A 17,603-nucleotide genomic window follows, 5' to 3' on the forward strand; every position below is an offset into this window, starting at 1 on the left:
CCAGTATTGTCGATTATTTCATCACCAACATCCCTTGCGTCCTCAATCCTACCATCACCATCTCCTCCGATCTCTCATTAGGCTCTGATCACAAATTGATGTCCTTGTCTTTTGACTACACAATCCCTGTTGATCATCCTGCGCCTCCATCCTCCACTTCTACCCGTCACCTTTGGAATCTCTCACGCTTGCATGAAGATGATGTCCGTTCTCTGTATCAAGACTCCTTCCACTCATTTTCTGCTCCACTCCTTGACCAACTTGTTTCCATTCATACCGAACCTCCTTCTTCCCGGCCAGACATCGATTCGTTAAATGCATCCCTCAATGATGCCATATATTCGGCTCTTGATCACTCTGTTGGTTCCCGTTCTCCTCGTCCTGCTCACTGGAAAAGTTTCTGGTCCTCCGAACTCCAAGCCCTTGCCGATGCCCGCGATACAGCGTATCGTCGATGGCGTCGTGCTCGTGGATTGGATAAGGTACCCCTATGGGATGACCACCAAGAAGCTCACCGACGTTTCCGTGCTGCGGTGAAATCAGCCAAGCGCCGATCTTGGCGTGAATTTTGCGAAACTCTGGCCAAAGGTGAGTTTTCCCGCGCTATGTCCAAGGTCAAAATGATCCGAAACAGACGCCGCCAACAAGCTGGATTTTCCCATCCAGATGGCCCTGCAGCGGGCGCACAAGCCATGTGCGATCACCTTGCATCGGTTTATTCTGGTTCCTCTCTTCCTGTCACCCGACCTTTATCTCTTCCTTCCTTCTCGCGCCAACTTCCGTTTAACGGCCCATCACAGTCCTTTCCCATCTCGTTCCCTGCCGATGAAATTGCATCCACCATGCAACGACTTCCTGTGTGTAAAGCACCTGATGCTGACCACCTACGTACAGAAATGCTCTTGCCTCTTCGTTCTCATCTGGCCCCACTCCTTTCCTTACTTTTCGAAATCTGCCTTCAATGGTCCTACACTCCTTCTCTCTGGCGCCATGCCCAGGTGGTGCCCATCCATAAAAAAGGCGATCCCACCCTTCCTCAAAATTTCCGCCCAATTTCCCTCACCTCTATCATCCGCAAACTTTTTGAGATGTGTCTCATTCCTTTTGTTGAACGTGGTTCCCCTGTCCTTGATGTAGCCCAAGGCGGTTTCCAGCATCAATGTAGCGCGTTGGATCAAGCCCTCTGCTTGCATGACTTGATGCGCGCCTACCGCGATCGCCACAATCATTACCCTGTTGTTGCGTTCCTGGATATCAAAGCAGCCTATGATACTGTCGACCGACGTATCATATGGCAATCCATGCTTGTTTCCTCCGCCCCCATTTCTCTTGTGTCTCTCTTGGCAAACATGTTCGACGATGTCACCATCTCCGTTCTTTTACAGAACCACACCTCCTCGTCCTTCCATCCCGATACTGGTGTTCTCCAAGGCTCCGTCCTTAGTCCTCACCTTTATTCGATTTACATCAACACTCTTCCTGTTCTTCTCCGTTCCGCTGTTACAGCTTCAACCCCTTCCGTTCTTTCTTTGTCTCCTTCTGCTCCACCTGGTTCACCCCACGGTGATACTGTGCCAGCACCTATTGGTCTCCCGTATGGTCCGTGCCAGTCCCCCTCCACTGCTTCCCAAGTTCCCACACCTACACCCATCAATTGCCTGCTCTATGCCGATGATGTGGCCCTGGTTGGTTCTGCTAGGGATGTCTCCAACATGCTGGCCCTTGCGCAAACCCATTCTTTTACCCTCGGGTATAGATGGAGTCCAGCCAAGTGTGCTGTGCTCAATGCCCCTTCCGTTCTTTCTCATTCCATCAACCGGTTGTGTCTCTATGACGAGGTTCTTCCTTCAGTCGATGAGTTCACTTACCTGGGTGTCCCTTTTGACAGCAAAGGTATCTCGGTACCAGCGCTGATCAAACTTCGTTCCTCTGCTGCGTTGGCAAGCATGGCTCAACTCGCCCAAATGGGCTTGAATCGCAATGGTTTCCCTCTCCTTTTCTCCGCCCGCATTTATGCTGCCTTTGTCCGTCCGAAGTTGGAATATGGCCTCGCCATTGCCCCTCTTCGCCTAACCGATTACCGGGAGTTGAATCGTGCCCAAGATCGCTGCGTTCGCATGCTGGTCGGTGGCCATCGAACCTCTTCCACCAAAGTTCTCCTCCATATTTGCAACCTTCCCTCCATGTCTTTCCGCGCCGATACACTCGTTCTCAAATACCACCTTCGCGTCTCCTATCTCCCGGATGACTGCCTCTTGTCGCTCCTTTCTTCTTCTGTCCGTCTTTCCTTGCTCTCTCGTCTCCGTCAGAGGAAAATGGTCTTGGACTACCCTGCGGATGATGATGATCCTCCCCGTCTTCCCTCTTGGCTTCGATCGTACCGCCAAGCTGCTTTCGATTCCTTCCTAGCATCCACCTCCCAAGTTCTGATCCGTGCTTGTCACCCAGTTCTTCGGGTTGATCCGATTTTGTACCTTCCTGCCTCCTGTGCTGACCGTAGTCGTTTTCGACGATGGCGTATGGGTTGGCTTCCCGGCAAACCGCGTCCCTGTGCTTGTGGCATCGGGCTCACAACCCGGGCCCATCTGCAACTGTGTCCTGCTGTGCCTTTGACCCTTTGGCTCTTTCTCCCGCTTCCCCCGCCTGGGTTTACTGGACTCCGCGTTGACTATGCGTTGAACCAGCTTCCCACGTCCCCCTCCGCTCCTTGTCCCCCTTGGTGGTCTGCTCTGTGCCGACTCTTGTGGCACTACGACTGCCTGTGCAATCCTGATGGTAATTACACCACTGATGCCCCCCCTGGTCAGCTTTGGCTGGATCAGTCTCGCTCGCCCATGCGCGAACAGCACTAATTTCCCCTCTTTGGCTTTCCTCTCCCACTGCCAAACTTTTCTAGTGCACGCTGTGGAAGGAACCATTGAGTTGATCTTAGTTGCCGAGTAGCCTTTGTTCCTCTGACCCCTCCACTTTCCTCTTTTTTCACCTTTGTGTCTCGATAGGTGTTTTTTTCGTTCCCTTTTCCTTTGTGTACTGGATAGACATATCGACCCATTGGTCTTCGTCATCTGTATTCTCTAAAAAAATAAACAAAATCTTTCGTCTGAGCTACATCCCCACTTTTCTTTCGGTTTTCAATCACTTTTTGCCTTTCAGAAATCGGCAAAAGGTTTTCCCGTCAAAAGAAGTACACATCCATACTAAAAATCATCCATCCATCAACAAAACTGTTGCATCCATCATCAGTAAGTCCGTACGTACCCATTGATACTACTCCGACGTCTGTAGACCGCTTCCTTGCCATGCAACATTCCGATTCAGTTCCAGCTGAATCCCGCCACCAGGCGACATTACAACATGTCGCTAATGTTCCCCCCAGCATGCCCCATGTGGACCTCATGCAAGTCGTCGCTGCTCTCCAGCATACTGTTGCAGCTATGCAAACCGACCTCTCGTCTGCACTGGAACGTGTAGACCGATTCGAAGCCGTTGTGGAGGAAAACTCCCAACTACGAGCCAAAATCGCTGCTCTTGAAGCACGTCTGACGGAGTCAGAAAAACATTCCGCCGCCCCCACCAAATCCACTTCCGTTGCTGGCAATATGCCCACCGCCACCGTCTCCCGCGCCACTGACCCTGCTCCCGTGGGAGCTCTAGCTTCTTCCTGGGCCCAAGTTGTCCGCAAACATCATCCAGCCCCACTGGCTATTCCCACCCGCCGTCAAACGGCCATTGCCCGTTCCTTCCAGCCTGCCGAAGGCCCCAAAGGTTTCGAATACCTTTATTTAACACGCTCCCGCCGCATGGATCGGCCTGAAATCCGCCGCAGTCTGCGCCGTTTAGGCTTGGACTCTGCCCGTATCCTCGATATTTCTTTCTCTGCCCGTTCCGCCATTGGCTTGCTTATGCATGTCCAATATATCCCGGTGGCCAAAGAAATTTTGGCCAAATCGAAAGTGGTGCCTCTCGATTCCTTTGACCCTCAGGATCCTACCCACTTGGATGATCCTAAATACTCAGACCTTCCTGCTGCCCACAAAACCAGCATGGCTCTCGACTTGCACCGTAACCGCTGCATGCGTACGCTTCATTTCCTTCGTCCCGCTGTTGCCATCCCGGTCACCCGCACCTTTTTTAATGCTGGTTGGATTAGTGAGGACGATGCCATGACTATGACCAGTCGTTGCCTCCACGCCATGAAGTATAAGGATCGCGATGCCTTTTCACCTTCGCAATCTGAGACCACCGATGCTGACGATGATGCCTCTGCTATGGACGTTTCTGATCATGAAGCACATGATGAGGATGCTTCCATTCACTCCACTGCCACTCCCACCACTGCTACCGCCACCACCTCGTATCAATAATGCCAGAATTATCAATTGGTTTGTGGAATGCTAATGGTCTCCAAGCTTCCACTATTCATGATGTTTTGCCGCACTGTCACTCCTTCTCCTTACTCTTCATTACCGAAACTTGGCTTCTCCCCCCTGCCCGATTACCCACCTCATGGAATCAAATCCATTTATATGGTACACCTGTTGCTGGCAACTACCGTGGTTTCATAGGCATTTCCGCTCTTATTTCCCCCTCCTGTCCTTATCCAGTTTTTCAATTACCCTCATTTTCCAACTATGCCCTCTCTCTCAAGCTTGGTCCGCTTCATGTTATATGTTTATACCTTCCCCCCTCCCTCCCTCCCGAAACAATTATGCAAGTCCTATCATCCATCCCCCTCCTTGACGATACCATTATCTGTGGCGACCTAAATGCCCGGATGGGTGATTATATTGGCGATCATGATTCCAACCCACGCGGCTCCCTACTCAAGCAATGGCTGTCCGATAATCAGCTCGAAGTGCTAAACGTTTCTCTCGCCTTTGGCCAACCCACCTTCCTTTCCTTCCGACGAGAACAAGAAATCAGTAGTATCATTGACTTGTTTATCACCAACACTCCTTTCTCTTTCCAGTCACCCAACATCACCATTCGTTCCGACCTCTCTCTTGGCTCTGATCATAAACTTATGTCACTCTCCTTTACCTACGATCACCTTCCTGCCGAAACTCCTCCACCACAACGCCGCACATGGAATCTCTCTCGCCTTCATGAACCTGACGTCCACTCCTTATATAACCGCTCCTTTATTTCCACCACCAACACCCTTCGCCACACTCTTTCCGACCTCGCCACCAACCCCCCACCCACTCACCCTGACATTGACCACCTCACTGGTGAGCTCAATGATGCCATTTACACCTCCCTCGACCAGTCCATTGGTCCCCACCGCCCCCGTCCATCCCATTGGAAGCACTTTTGGAACGAAAGTCTCCAAAATGCCGCTGACAATCGAAACTGCTGCTACCAATGATGGCGTCATGCCGCTGGTATAGACAAAGTTTACTGGTGGACCAAACACCAAACCGCCTGCCAGACTTTCCGTTCCGAAGTCCAAGCCGCCAAACGGGCATCCTGGCATGCTTTTTGTCACTCATTAGAAACCAATTACAACAAAGCAACCTCCAAGGTTGCCCAGTTGAAACGACGTCGTCGCCCCCTCCAATCCTTTACCCATCCTGATGGTCCCGCAGCCGCAGTGGAAGCAATGTGTTTCCATTTACAGTCTGTGTATAATGGCCATACCCTTCCCTCGACTTGCCCACAAATTCTCCCGCCTTCCCCCACTCCAAACGAACTGTTCGACTGTCCTTTTTCATAAGCATCGATCCAGTATCACATCCGCCAACTTCCCAACCGCAAAGCTCCTGGTGTTGACCACCTCAAAGCCGAAATGCTCCGCCCCATCACCTCCGCCTTATCCTATACGCTCCTTTGTCTCTTTCGCCTCTGCTGGCAGTGGTCCTATGTTCCTACCTTGTGGCGCCATGCCCAAGTGTTTCTGATTTTCAAAAAAGGCGATCCCACCCTTCCCTCCAATTATCGCCCGATTTCCCTCACCTCCGTTCTCCGTAAACTTATGGAATTATGCCTCGCCTCTTCTCTCCATGCCTTTTCGCCTGCACTGGATATTGCCCAAGGTGGTTTCCGTCCTCGTCGCAGTGCCCTCGACCAAGCTTTATGTCTCCATGAACTTATGCACTCCTACTTCCACCGCCACCATCATTTTCCCGTCATCGCGTTCCTGGATATAAAGGCTGCCTATGATACTGTCGATAGACATATTGTATGGCAGGCCCTCTCCAACGCTGATATGCCTCCACCTCTTTTGTCTCTCCTTATGCACCTCTTTGACGATGTTTCTGTTTCCGTCCTTCTTTCTAACCATTCCTCCACTTCGTTTTCCCCTGCCACAGGTGTCCTCCAAGGCTCTGTTTTAAGTCCCCATCTTTATTCCGTTTATATAAATTCCCTTCCTTCCCTTCTTCGTAACGCCGCCACTTCCACTACCACCCGATTAACGGTTTCCGATACACCCTCTCCCACTCCTGTCAATTCTCTCCTTTTCGCCGACGATGTTGCCATCCTAGGTTCCTACCAAGAAGTCAAGTCCATGCTTACTCTCGCCTCCCAACACTCCTTTGAACTTGGCTACCGATAGAATCCTGCCAAATGTGCCATCATCAACCACCCTACCGCCCGTACCGTCACTCCCCTCTCTCTCTATGGTGAACCACTTCCCATAGTAGAAGAATTTATTTACCTTGGTGTTCCCTTCTGTCGCTCTGGCCTCTGTGCCTCGTCCCTCATTAAATACCGCACTGCCCCTACCATGCTCGCCATGTCTGTTCTCCACAGCATTGGTGCTAGCCGCTCTGGTTTCTCCCTCCTCCTCAGTTCCCGCCTCTACGCCCAGTTCATCCACCCCAAGTTTGAATATGGGCTCGCCATCTCTACATTCCTTAAAAAAGATTTCAAAGCCGTCGAAAAACTCCAGGATCGATGCCTTCGTATGATCGTTGGCGGCCATACCACATCCTCCACCACTGTCCTTAAACACCTCTGCAACCTCCCCTCCATGGCTTTTCGTATCGACATCCTCACCACTCGTTTCTGCCTTCGTGCTTCCCGTCTTCCCTCCGATTGTCTCCTATCCTTAATATCTGCCGACTTCCCTACCACTCGTTTATCTTCCTCTCTCCAAAAGAACCGCTTATACAGTACAGCCGTAACGAGGAAGAACACAAGAAGCACTTGCACATGGTGTTGGAAAAATTGCGTGAACACAAGCTGTTTCTGAACCCGGACAAATGCGAATTTGGTGTCGACGAATTGGTTTTCGTTGGATTTCGAGTGACTAAGAACGGTATCCTGCCGGATAACAAGAAGATTGCGAAGCTGCAAACTTGGCCCACTCCCACCAATGTCCAGGAGGTGCAACAGTTCCTTGGATTGGCAAGTTATTACCGCCGATTTATCAAGGATTACGCCCACATCGCCGCACCATTGACCGACCTCACGCAAGGTGCTGGACTGAAACGCCGAAAGATCATTTGGTCGCCGAAATGTCAAGCTGCTTTCGAAGAATTGAAGACACGGTTAGCCTCTGCTCCTGTGTTGGTGGCTCCTCGACTCAATCGTCCGTACAAGGTGTATACAGACGCTTCAGATTTCGCTTGTGGTGCTGTACTGGTTCAAGATGACGACGATGGTTTGGAACATCCGATCGCCTATGAGAGCAAGAAGTTTAGCAAGACTGAGCAAAATTATCCTGCTCAAGAAAGGGAATTATTTGCTATCCTTCATGCTTTGCGCACGTGGCGATGTTTTTTGGATGATACCAAGTATGTGGTATACACGGATCATTTGCCACTTCGATACTTACGTTCGCAGAAAACTCCAACCCCTAGGCTGGTACGCTGGATTAACGAGCTGGAACTGTACGACCCCGATATTCAGTATCGACCAGGCAAACAACAAGTAGTACCGGATGCACTCTCTCGGATCGTTCAAGACCCTAACGATGACCATGATGAGAAGCCCGTAGTGCCCGAATACTTATACTTAATGGACACGGTGATGCCTGTGGTGCATGATACAGATTGGCCTCTTTATTACATGTACACCGAAGAAGCCATTCCTGAGTCCGTACGAGAACAGCTGAAGGAAAATAGCGATACGTTTATGATCAAGGACGACGTAATCTACCACCGAAACGATGAACACTGGACCCGATTTGTTCCTTACGTTGAACGTGCCGACCTGCTTGCTCGTTATCACCATTCCGTTGGACATGCCGGATTGTCAACCATGTTACACGTATTACAACCCCGTGTATGGTGGCCCCAGATGAAGAAGGAAATCGAAGAATGGTTACAGCAGTGTCAAGAGTGTCAACTAGCCGGTAAACCTCAAAGATCTGTTCGCAAAGCGCCGATGCATCCTCTTAACGTCCCGGAACCGTTTGGACAATGGCATCTGGATTTCATTGGTCAATTACCTACGACTCGTCAAGGCAATCATTGGATCATTGTTGCCGTGGATTATTTGACGAATTGGCCAATTGCTCGAGCTGTCCCAGTGGCGTCTGCAGCAGCGGTAGCAGACTTTTTGTACGAAGAAATCGTCATGCGCTTTGGTTGCCCCAAGGAGATTCTCTCGGATCGTGGTGCTGCCTTTATGTCCCAAATCTTGCAGCGATACACGAAACGAATCAAGGCAACGCATCGATTTACGTCGGCTTATCATCCTCGAACGAACGGAAAAGTCGAACGCTTGAATGGAACCCTGAAGTCGATGCTCATCAAGTACTTGCGTGAACGAATTCATGAATGGGATCAACACTTGGACGCAGCCGTATGGGCCTTACTGTATGTGTTCGTAAACACGCTACTACTGGACATAGCCCATTCTACTTGGTGTATGGTCGAGAACCTGTGCTCCCTGGTGACCCATTACGACCTTATCTAGCTGAACCTGATGTTCCTGTGGACCCGAACAGACCTTCTGAAGAGCTAGACAAGCTAGAATCAGCCCGTCAAGACGCCGAAACACAACTGAAGTTGCAAGCCGAATGTGACAAAGTTCGATGGGATGCTACGGTTAAGCCCATTACGTTCGAAATTGGTGACTTAGTCTTGTTGCGTGTGGAACAGAAAGTTGGATTGGAATTTTCATGGGAAGGACCTTATCATGTACGACGCAAGAACGACGACAACGATGTCTATTTATTGGAAAGTCTTGATGGCGTGGTTCGACCTGATTGGATACATGTCGATCGCCTGAAGCAAGCAAACACAGTCGAACAGTTACTCGAAACGCGACCCTGGTTCGATGTGCGAACGTCCCGTTCCCAATGGCCTGCTGGTGCATTACGCGATTTGCCACCATCTAACGACTTTCATGAAAAGGTTGACGCCATCGTGAACGAGCCCAACACTCACGATGCGCAAGAAATCGTTGCTCCCGAAAACCCCATGGTTGAAGATGCCGTCGAAACACCTGCCCTGCCGAATGACTCCGAAAATTCTATGGTTGACGAAGTTATCGATTCACCCGACGCAACAATCGATCAAGAGGATACAATCTGTGATGAAGATCTCGACGACACTGAAATTATCGACAGACCCGATGTCCCCAATGTCTCAGTCGATTGACCCTAACGAACATGACCGCTCGGATTATGAACCCGCTTTGGATTTAATGAACGACCCCGACATCACTGACGACGTGGTTTCAACCGAACTTGAAGATGTCCCCGCTATGTGCGAAGTTGACACCGTTGAACCCACGGCAATTAACGAAGTTCCACTGCAGACGACAGAACCCATCAAAGAAATGGCTCCTTACAATACCGAGATAGCATCCTCATTGGATGAACCGTTGGAATAAGATCCTACACTGGACGAACCCATCGATGCCCCTATGGATCTTTCTACCGTGCCACCTCCTGACCAGTATCACCTTTCTGACTCGGATGCCTCTTTCGATAACGAAGCCCGAGGATGGACTTCAGGCAAGAGGGGGGGTATTGTCAGTTACGCCAGTTCTTCTTTTGCGCCGATTAGATTTGCTATACCAAAGTTTAGCAAATACGGAAGACAGCGCATTGGCTCGTCCGCAGATCGATGTCTGGAGGAACCTTCGAGAAGGTATGAAGGACCAATGGATGAACGAGGCATACCAAAGGTATTGCCTGGAAAACGGAAGAAATATAGACCGAATCCGTTTAGCATTAAAGTGGTCCGCAATACTTGTTGATTGGTTATGTTTCGGAATAATAGAAAACCGTGCAGGAAGTTGACGAGAACCTTCCTGAAGATTGTAGACATAAAAATGATCTTGATAGAAAATATAAATATGACCATGTTATGGTAGAAATAAAGAAGAAAAAAAAAACTACAGATTTAAACTGAACTCTAAAGGAGTACTCAAATCTGACACTTCCAGTGTTTCATTCGGGCTGGGGTAGACTTTAAACGTTCTTCAGAAGGGATACTTTTAATCCGGCGGTACTTCTGGTATTCTTCAACTAATTCTTTTCTTAAAATTTCTTGTACGTGTTCTTCGATTTCGTACAGATGTAAGGGATATTTTCTCAAGGTTCGGAGGATCAGTGTTCATGGAACAGCCGCTACCAATTGTCGTACTTCACTCGGATCTGATATACAGTCAAGATCACCAAAGTGGTTTGCCAAGAAATATAGGTCTAAAAACGACTGACTTTTTATTATTCTGTTTGTTCTGTCTTTTATATCTTTTCTCTAGTTTACTGATTATTAATCTATTATACAAAAGGGTATTAGCCCTTTTCAGAGTCTATATGTTATTGGTGTTGACTCTTCACTTGCGAGGGAGTCCGCAGGGAGTTCTGATTGGTCAGAATGGAAACAGGTCACGACACTCTGTCAGATTTGAGTACTCCTTTAGAGTTCAGTTTAAATCTGTAGTTTTTTTCCTTCTTTATTTCTACCATAACATGGTCATATTTATATTTTCTATCAAGATCATTTTTATGTCTACAATCTTCAGGAAGGTTCTCGTCAACTTCCTGCACGGTTTTCTATTATTCCGAAACATAACCAATCAAGAAGTATTACGGACCACTTTAATGCTAAACGGATTCGGTCTATATTTCTTCCGTTTTCCAGGCAATACCTTTGGTATGCCTCGTTCATCCATTGGTCCTTCATACCTTCTCGAAGGTTCCTCCAGACATCGATCTGCGGACGAGCCAATGCGCTGTCTTCCGTATTTGCTAAACTTTGGTATAGCAAATCTAATCGGCGCAAAAGAAGAACCGGCGTAACTGACAATACCCCCCCTCTTGCCTGAAGTCCGTCCTCGGGCTTCGTTATCGAAAGAGGCATCCGAGTCAGAAAGGTGATACTGGTCAGGAGGTGGCACGGTAGAAAGATCCATAGGGGTATCGATGGGTTCGTCCAGCGTAGGATCTTGTTCCAACGGTTCATCCAATGAGGGTGCTATCTCGGTATCGTAAGGAGCCATTTCTTTGATGGGTTCTGTCGTCTGCAGTGGAACTTCGTTAATTGCCGTGGGTTCAACGGTGTCAACTTCGCACATAGCGGGGACATCTTCAAGTTCGGTTGAAACCACGTCGTCAGTGATGTCGGGGTCGTTCATTAAGTCCAAAGCGGGTTCATAATCCGAGCGGTCATGTTCGTTAGGGTCAATCGACTGAGACATTGGGGACATCGGGTCTGTCGATATTTCAGTGTCGTCGAGATCTTCATCACAGATTGTATCCTCTTGATCGATTGTTGCGTCGGGTGAATCGATAACTTCGTCAACCATAGAATTTTCGGAGTCATTCGGCAGGGCAGGTGTTTCGACGGCATCTTCAACCATGGGGTTTTCGGGAGCAACGATTTCTTGCGCATCGTGAGTGTTGGGCTCGTTCACGATGGCGTCAACCTTTTCGTGAAAGTCGTTAGATGGCGGCAAATCGCGTAATGCACCAGCAGGCCATTGGGAACGGGACGTTCGCACATCGAACCAGGGTCGCGTTTCGAGTAACTGTTCGACTGTGTTTGCTTGCTTCAGGCGATCGACATATATCCAATCAGGTCGAACCACACCATCGAGACTTTCCAATAAATAAACATCGTTGTCGTCGTTCTTGCGTCGTACACGGTAAGGTCCTTCCCATGAAAATTCCAATCCAACTTTCTGTTCCACACGCAACAAGACTAAGTCACCAATTTCGAACGTAATGGGCTTAACCGTAGCATCCCATCGAACTTTGTCACGTTCGGCTTGCGACTTCAGTTGTGTTTCAGCGTCTTGACGGGCTGATTCTAGCTTGTCCAGCTCTTCAGAAGGTCTGTTCGGGTCCACAGGAACATCAGGTCCAGCTAGATAAGGTCGTAATGGGTCACCAGGGAGCACAGGTTCTCGACCGTACACCAAGTAGAATGGGCTATGTCCAGTAGTAGCGTGTTTACGAACACGTAAGGCCCATACGGCTGCGTCCAAGTGTTGATCCCATTCATGAATTCGTCCACGCAAGTACTTGATGAGCATCGACTTCAGGGTTCCATTCAAGCGTTCGACTTTTCCGTTCGTTCGAGGATGATAAGCCGACGTAAATCGATGCGTTGCCTTGATTCGTTTCGTGTATCGCTGCAAGATTTGGGACATAAAGGCAGCACCACGATCCGAGAGAATCTCCTTGGGGCAACCAAAGCGCATGACGATTTCTTCGTACAAAAAGTCTGCTACCGCTGCTGCAGACGCCACTGGGACAGCTCGAGCAATTGGCCAATTCGTCAAATAATCCACGGCAACAATGATCCAACGATTGCCTTTACGAGTCGTAGGTAATTGACCAATGAAATCCAGATGCCATCGTCCAAACGGTTCCGGGACGTTAAGAGGATGCATCGGCGCTTTGCGAACAGATCTTTGAGGTTTACCGGCTAGTTGACACTCTTGACACTGCTGTAACCATTCTTCGATTTCCTTCTTCATCTGGGGCCACCATACACGGGGTTGTAATACGTGTAACATGGTTGACAATCCGGCATGTCCAACGGAATGGTGATAACGAGCAAGCAGGTCGGCACGTTCAACGTAAGGAACAAATCGGGTCCAGTGTTCATCATTTCGGTGGTAGATTACGTCGTCCTTGATCATAAACGTATCGCGATTTTCCTTCAGCTGTTCTCGTACGGACTCAGGAATGGCTTCTTCGGCGTACATGTAATAAAGAGGCCAATCTGTATCATGCACCACAGGCATCACCGTGTCCATTAAGTATAAGTATTCGGGCACTACGGGCTTCTCATCATGGTCATCGTCAGGGTCTTGAACGATCCGAGAGAGTGCATCCGGTACTACTTGTTGTTTGCCTGGTCGATACTGAATATCGGGGTCGTACAGTTCCAGCTCGTTAATCCAGCGTACCAGCCTAGGGGTCGGAGTCTTCTGCGAACGTAGGTACCGAAGTGGCAAATGATCCGTGTATACCACATACTTGGTACCGTCCAAAAAACATCGCCACGTGCGCAAAGCATGAAGGATAGCAAATAATTCCCTTTCTTGAGCAGGATAATTTTGCTCAGTCTTGCTAAACTTCTTGCTCTCATAGGCGATCGGATGTTCCAAACCATCGTCGTCATCTTGAACCAGTACAGCACCACAAGCGAAATCTGAAGCGTCTGTATACACCTTGTACGGACGATCGAGTCGAGGAGCCACCAACACAGGAGCAGAGGCTAACTGTGTCTTCAATTCTTCGAAAGCAGCTTGACATTTCGGCGACCAAACGATCTTTCGGCGTTTCGGTCCAGCACCTTGCGTGAGGTCGGTCAATGGTGCGGCGATGTGGGCGTAATCCTTGATAAATCGGCGGTAATAACTTGCCAATCCAAGGAACTGTCGCACCTCCTGGACATTGGTGGGAGTGGGCCAAGTTTGCAGCTTCGCAATCTTCTTGTTATCCGGCAGGATACCGTTCTTAGTCACTCGAAATCCAACGAACACCAATTCGTCGACACCAAATTCGCATTTGTCCGGGTTCAGAAACAGCTTGTGTTCACGCAATTTTTCCAACACTATGTGCAAGTGCTTCTTGTGTTCTTCCTCGTTACGGCTGTACACCAGGATATCGTCGAGATAAACCAACACGAATCGATCGATATATTCTCCGAGAATTCGATTCATCATTGCTTGAAACGTTGGTGGAGCGTTCGTTAAACCAAAAGGTAACACCTTGAACTGATACTGTCCATATCGAGTGTTAAACGCAGTTTTCGGTCGATCCTCGTCACGTAATCGTACTTGATGATATCCGCTTTTGAGATCCAAAGAAGAGAAAATACGTGCGCCAGCCAAGCGATCCAAACATTCGTCAATTCGTGGCAATGGAGAAGTGTTTCGAACCGTCAGTTTGTTCAAAGCTCGATAGTCAACACACATACGCATGCTACCATCCTTCTTTCGTACGAACAATACTGGAGCACCCCACGGTGACTTGCTGGGTTCGATCAAGCCTTTGTCCAATAACGCCTTGATCTGTCGCTGAAGTTCATCTAGTTCACGCGGACTCATCTTGAAGGGGTTTTTCGATACGGGTGTTGCGTCGCCGACGTTGATCACATGCTGTACGTCGCGTTCTGGAGGCAAACCAGGTAACTCGTCTGAGAATAGGTCTTCGTATCCCTCGATCCACTTAGCAGCTTTCTTCGATAAATCGGACACCACCTTGATGTCGTTCTCGCTGTTGACCAACAACAGGGCTACTTCTTCTCGCTGCTTGATCGACTTGACCACTTGCCTCGGGCAACACACAAAATTCAGTTCGTCATCGTCCGTTCGTTCGTTAGGGGAGAGCACCATCTCGCCCTTTGCCGTCTGGATCCGCCATGTTTTCGTCTTCCAGTCTACGGACGGGTTAACCGTTTCAAGCCAATCCATGCCCAAAATGAGATCGAATCGACTGGGAATCACCAATGCCTCGATGTGATCTTCTTTCTCGACTTGTCCAAAGGAGAAAGGCACCTTGACCACCGTATCCACCATGATCGTCTTGTTACCAGCAGACTTAACTGGCAGAGCGCATTTCAACTTGCGTTGCGGCAAACCTTTTGCCAGACGTTTGGATACATAGTTCGCTGAGGCTCCCGAGTCGATAATAACTTGCATAGATTCTCCGGCGATATAACCTTTATATGTCGGCAAACCAATTGCACCACGTCCTTCGTTGGCCAAATGCTGTAATTCTTCCAAATGGTCGCGTTCCTTTTGCCAACGGTCGTGAGTTTCCTTGTCCTGGTACCACTTGAAAGGGGAAGAAGCTTTCGATTTCTTGACACCACCGCCCTGCTTCTTCCCAGCACCCTGATCCTTGCTTCCAGGACCTAGTTCCGGTAGAGGGGTGGTTACATCTTCTTTGCGCAATACGGCCCCCTCTTGACCTATTGCGCGTTGACTTTTAAAGCAGCTTTGGCCGCTTTAACCACTGGGCAATCCTTCACGAGGTGACCTTCCTGGTCACAGGCATAGCACTTCGGGGTCTTGACGTGCTTCTTGCCGTTGGGACGTCGTTGTCTCCTGGGACGATCCAATTCATGCAAGTCCAGATCCATCGGTTCGGGTCCATTGAACCGACGTTGAGCTTGCTGGGGACGGAATACGGGACGGAAATTACCACGGCGAGCATCTTCGTAGTCCATAGCCAACTCGATGGCACGATCCAGAGTCTCCGGTCTATAGGTGTACACATATTCCTGGATCGGAATACGTAAACCACGAGTGAAGCGATCCAAAGCTTCCGCTTCCGAGACATCACCAGCGATCGCTCTCAAGTCCTGGAACTCTTCGGCATAACGTTGCACGGAACCAGTTTGTCGTAGGTTGTGCAACTTTCCACGGACTTGTCGGTACACACCAGTTGGGACAAAGTAGTGCCGAATGGCATCGCATAAATCTTCCCAGTTATCGATCGTATCGTCACCACTAGTCTGCTTGTGACGTCGCCACCACATCTTCGCCTTGTCTTCGAGGAGCATAACAGCAAAGTTGAACCGCTGTTCCTCCGGCATTTTTGTAAAGGTGAAGTATTGGTCGACATCATCGATCCAGTTTTCCACAACGACGGGGTCCTTGGCACCTCGGAACTTCGCAGGCAGAGGAACCTTGACTTCTGCACCTTGGGTCTGCTTTCCGGCGTTTTCTTCCTTCTTCTTCTCGCGTTCCAGAAGGTAAGCCAAAGCTTCAGTGAGAGTCTTCATTTGTGCGTCCATAGTTCCGGTTTCGTCGTAATAGTAATTGGGCTCAGGTCGGGTTTCTTTTCAGCCGCTACCAGTTGTCAGATTTGAGTACTCCTTTAGAGTTCAGTTTAAATCTGTAGTTTTTTTCCTTCTTTATTTCTACCATAACATGGTCATATTTATATTTTCTATCAAGATCATTTTTATGTCTACAATCTTCAGGAAGGTTCTCGTCAACTTCCTGCACGGTTTTCTATTATTCCGAAACATAACCAATCAAGAAGTATTACGGACCACTTTAATGCTAAACGGATTCGGTCTATATTTCTTCCGTTTTCCAGGCAATACCTTTGGTATGCCTCGTTCATCCATTGGTCCTTCATACCTTCTCGAAGGTTCCTCCAGACATCGATCTGCGGACGAGCCAATGCGCTGTCTTCCGTATTTGCTAAACTTTGGTATAGCAAATCTAATCGGCGCAAAAGAAGAACCGGCGTAACTGACAACTCTAAAGGAGTACACAAATCTGACATTGTTATGAACGTTTTAGGAAATACCAAAAAAGGATACGCCAATTTTAGCAAAAATATTGATTCCTGCCAGATTCGAACTGGCGACCGTCTGTGTGTTAGACAGACGTGATAACCAACTACACCAAGGAATCACTGGTTATTCCACTATTCATCACTTTTTTCACGGATAATAGTTTTACCGGTTTCAGCAAAACTTTGACAACGAATAGCAGCAAAACAACAAACCCTCCAACTGTAAAAACACTCTCAAGCTCCACTACCAACCTCGCAGAACAAGTTTCGTTAGAAGCTCCAAGCGAAAGCACCGAATTCTGTCCTGCGATTCCAACATCCGGCCATCCAACAAAAAAATTATTTATCAGTAAACGGCGGTGAACATCTATTTTACCAGCCCGCATTACTTGAATCCCCGCACTTAAACGCACGCGTCCAAACTTTCCTGAACAACTGTCCACCGTTTCTGACCTGCAACTGTTAATGGGCGCCGTCAAAACAGTGCAAAAAAAACCCGAGAAAAGCCAAGGAGCCCTTGGGCTGGCCAAGCCGCCCAAAATTTTTTCTCCTGACGCCGTGGCCCTTTTAGCCTCCGATTTCGCTGAAATGCGTCAGTCCCAACTCAGCTGCCTCAAATGCAACAAGTCCACCATCAGGAAAAATGGCCACACTAAGACTGAACCAGCCATGCCCATTTTTCTCTGTCAATGCGGCCAACGTTTTTCGCATATTAAGATGCGCCAACTGATCGACCAAACCCGCGCTCGTGATGCTTCTGTGGAAACGTTACCTGATATCACCATGGTTGAATCGCCTGAATCTCAGGCATCTACTCCGACCCAGAACCCAGCTACACCTCTTGCACTGACGGAACAACCTCTACCCTCCACCATGTTACAATTTGAGCATCATGAAGCCCTTCCATCATTCATGACAGCCATGGTCGCTC

At 48.9% G+C, this 17,603-nt stretch overlaps 2 protein-coding genes and 1 non-coding gene across 3 annotated transcripts; 1 reads left to right on the forward strand and 2 right to left on the reverse strand.

Moving 5' to 3' along the window:
* Positions 1–3,377: 3,377 nt before the first annotated feature.
* BYT42DRAFT_550426 (uncharacterized protein) lies at positions 3,378–4,197 on the forward strand (the record flags this gene model as incomplete). The annotated part of the gene is made up of 2 exons (XM_051566131.1): positions 3,378–4,149; positions 4,178–4,197. The coding sequence occupies 2 exons, from the start codon at positions 3,378–3,380 to the stop codon at positions 4,195–4,197; spliced, it is 792 nt and encodes a 263-aa protein (XP_051418052.1).
* A 12,520-nt stretch (positions 4,198–16,717) lies between these two features.
* Positions 16,718–16,791, reverse strand: BYT42DRAFT_t161. The gene has a single exon. It is a non-coding gene; the product is annotated as a tRNA-Val (tRNA).
* On the reverse strand, positions 16,777–17,272 carry BYT42DRAFT_590780 (uncharacterized protein; the record flags this gene model as incomplete). The annotated part of the gene is made up of 1 exon (XM_051570506.1): positions 16,777–17,272. Exon 1 carries the CDS (start codon positions 17,056–17,058, stop codon positions 16,777–16,779), a length of 282 nt encoding a protein of 93 aa, XP_051418053.1. The 5' UTR covers positions 17,059–17,272.
* Positions 17,273–17,603: the final 331 nt, after the last annotated feature.

The sequence above is a fragment of the Radiomyces spectabilis genome (assembly GCF_025331425.1).
Source record: "Radiomyces spectabilis strain NRRL 2753 chromosome Unknown BYT42scaffold_21, whole genome shotgun sequence".
In the NCBI taxonomy this organism is placed as follows: domain Eukaryota; kingdom Fungi; phylum Mucoromycota; class Mucoromycetes; order Mucorales; family Radiomycetaceae; genus Radiomyces; species Radiomyces spectabilis.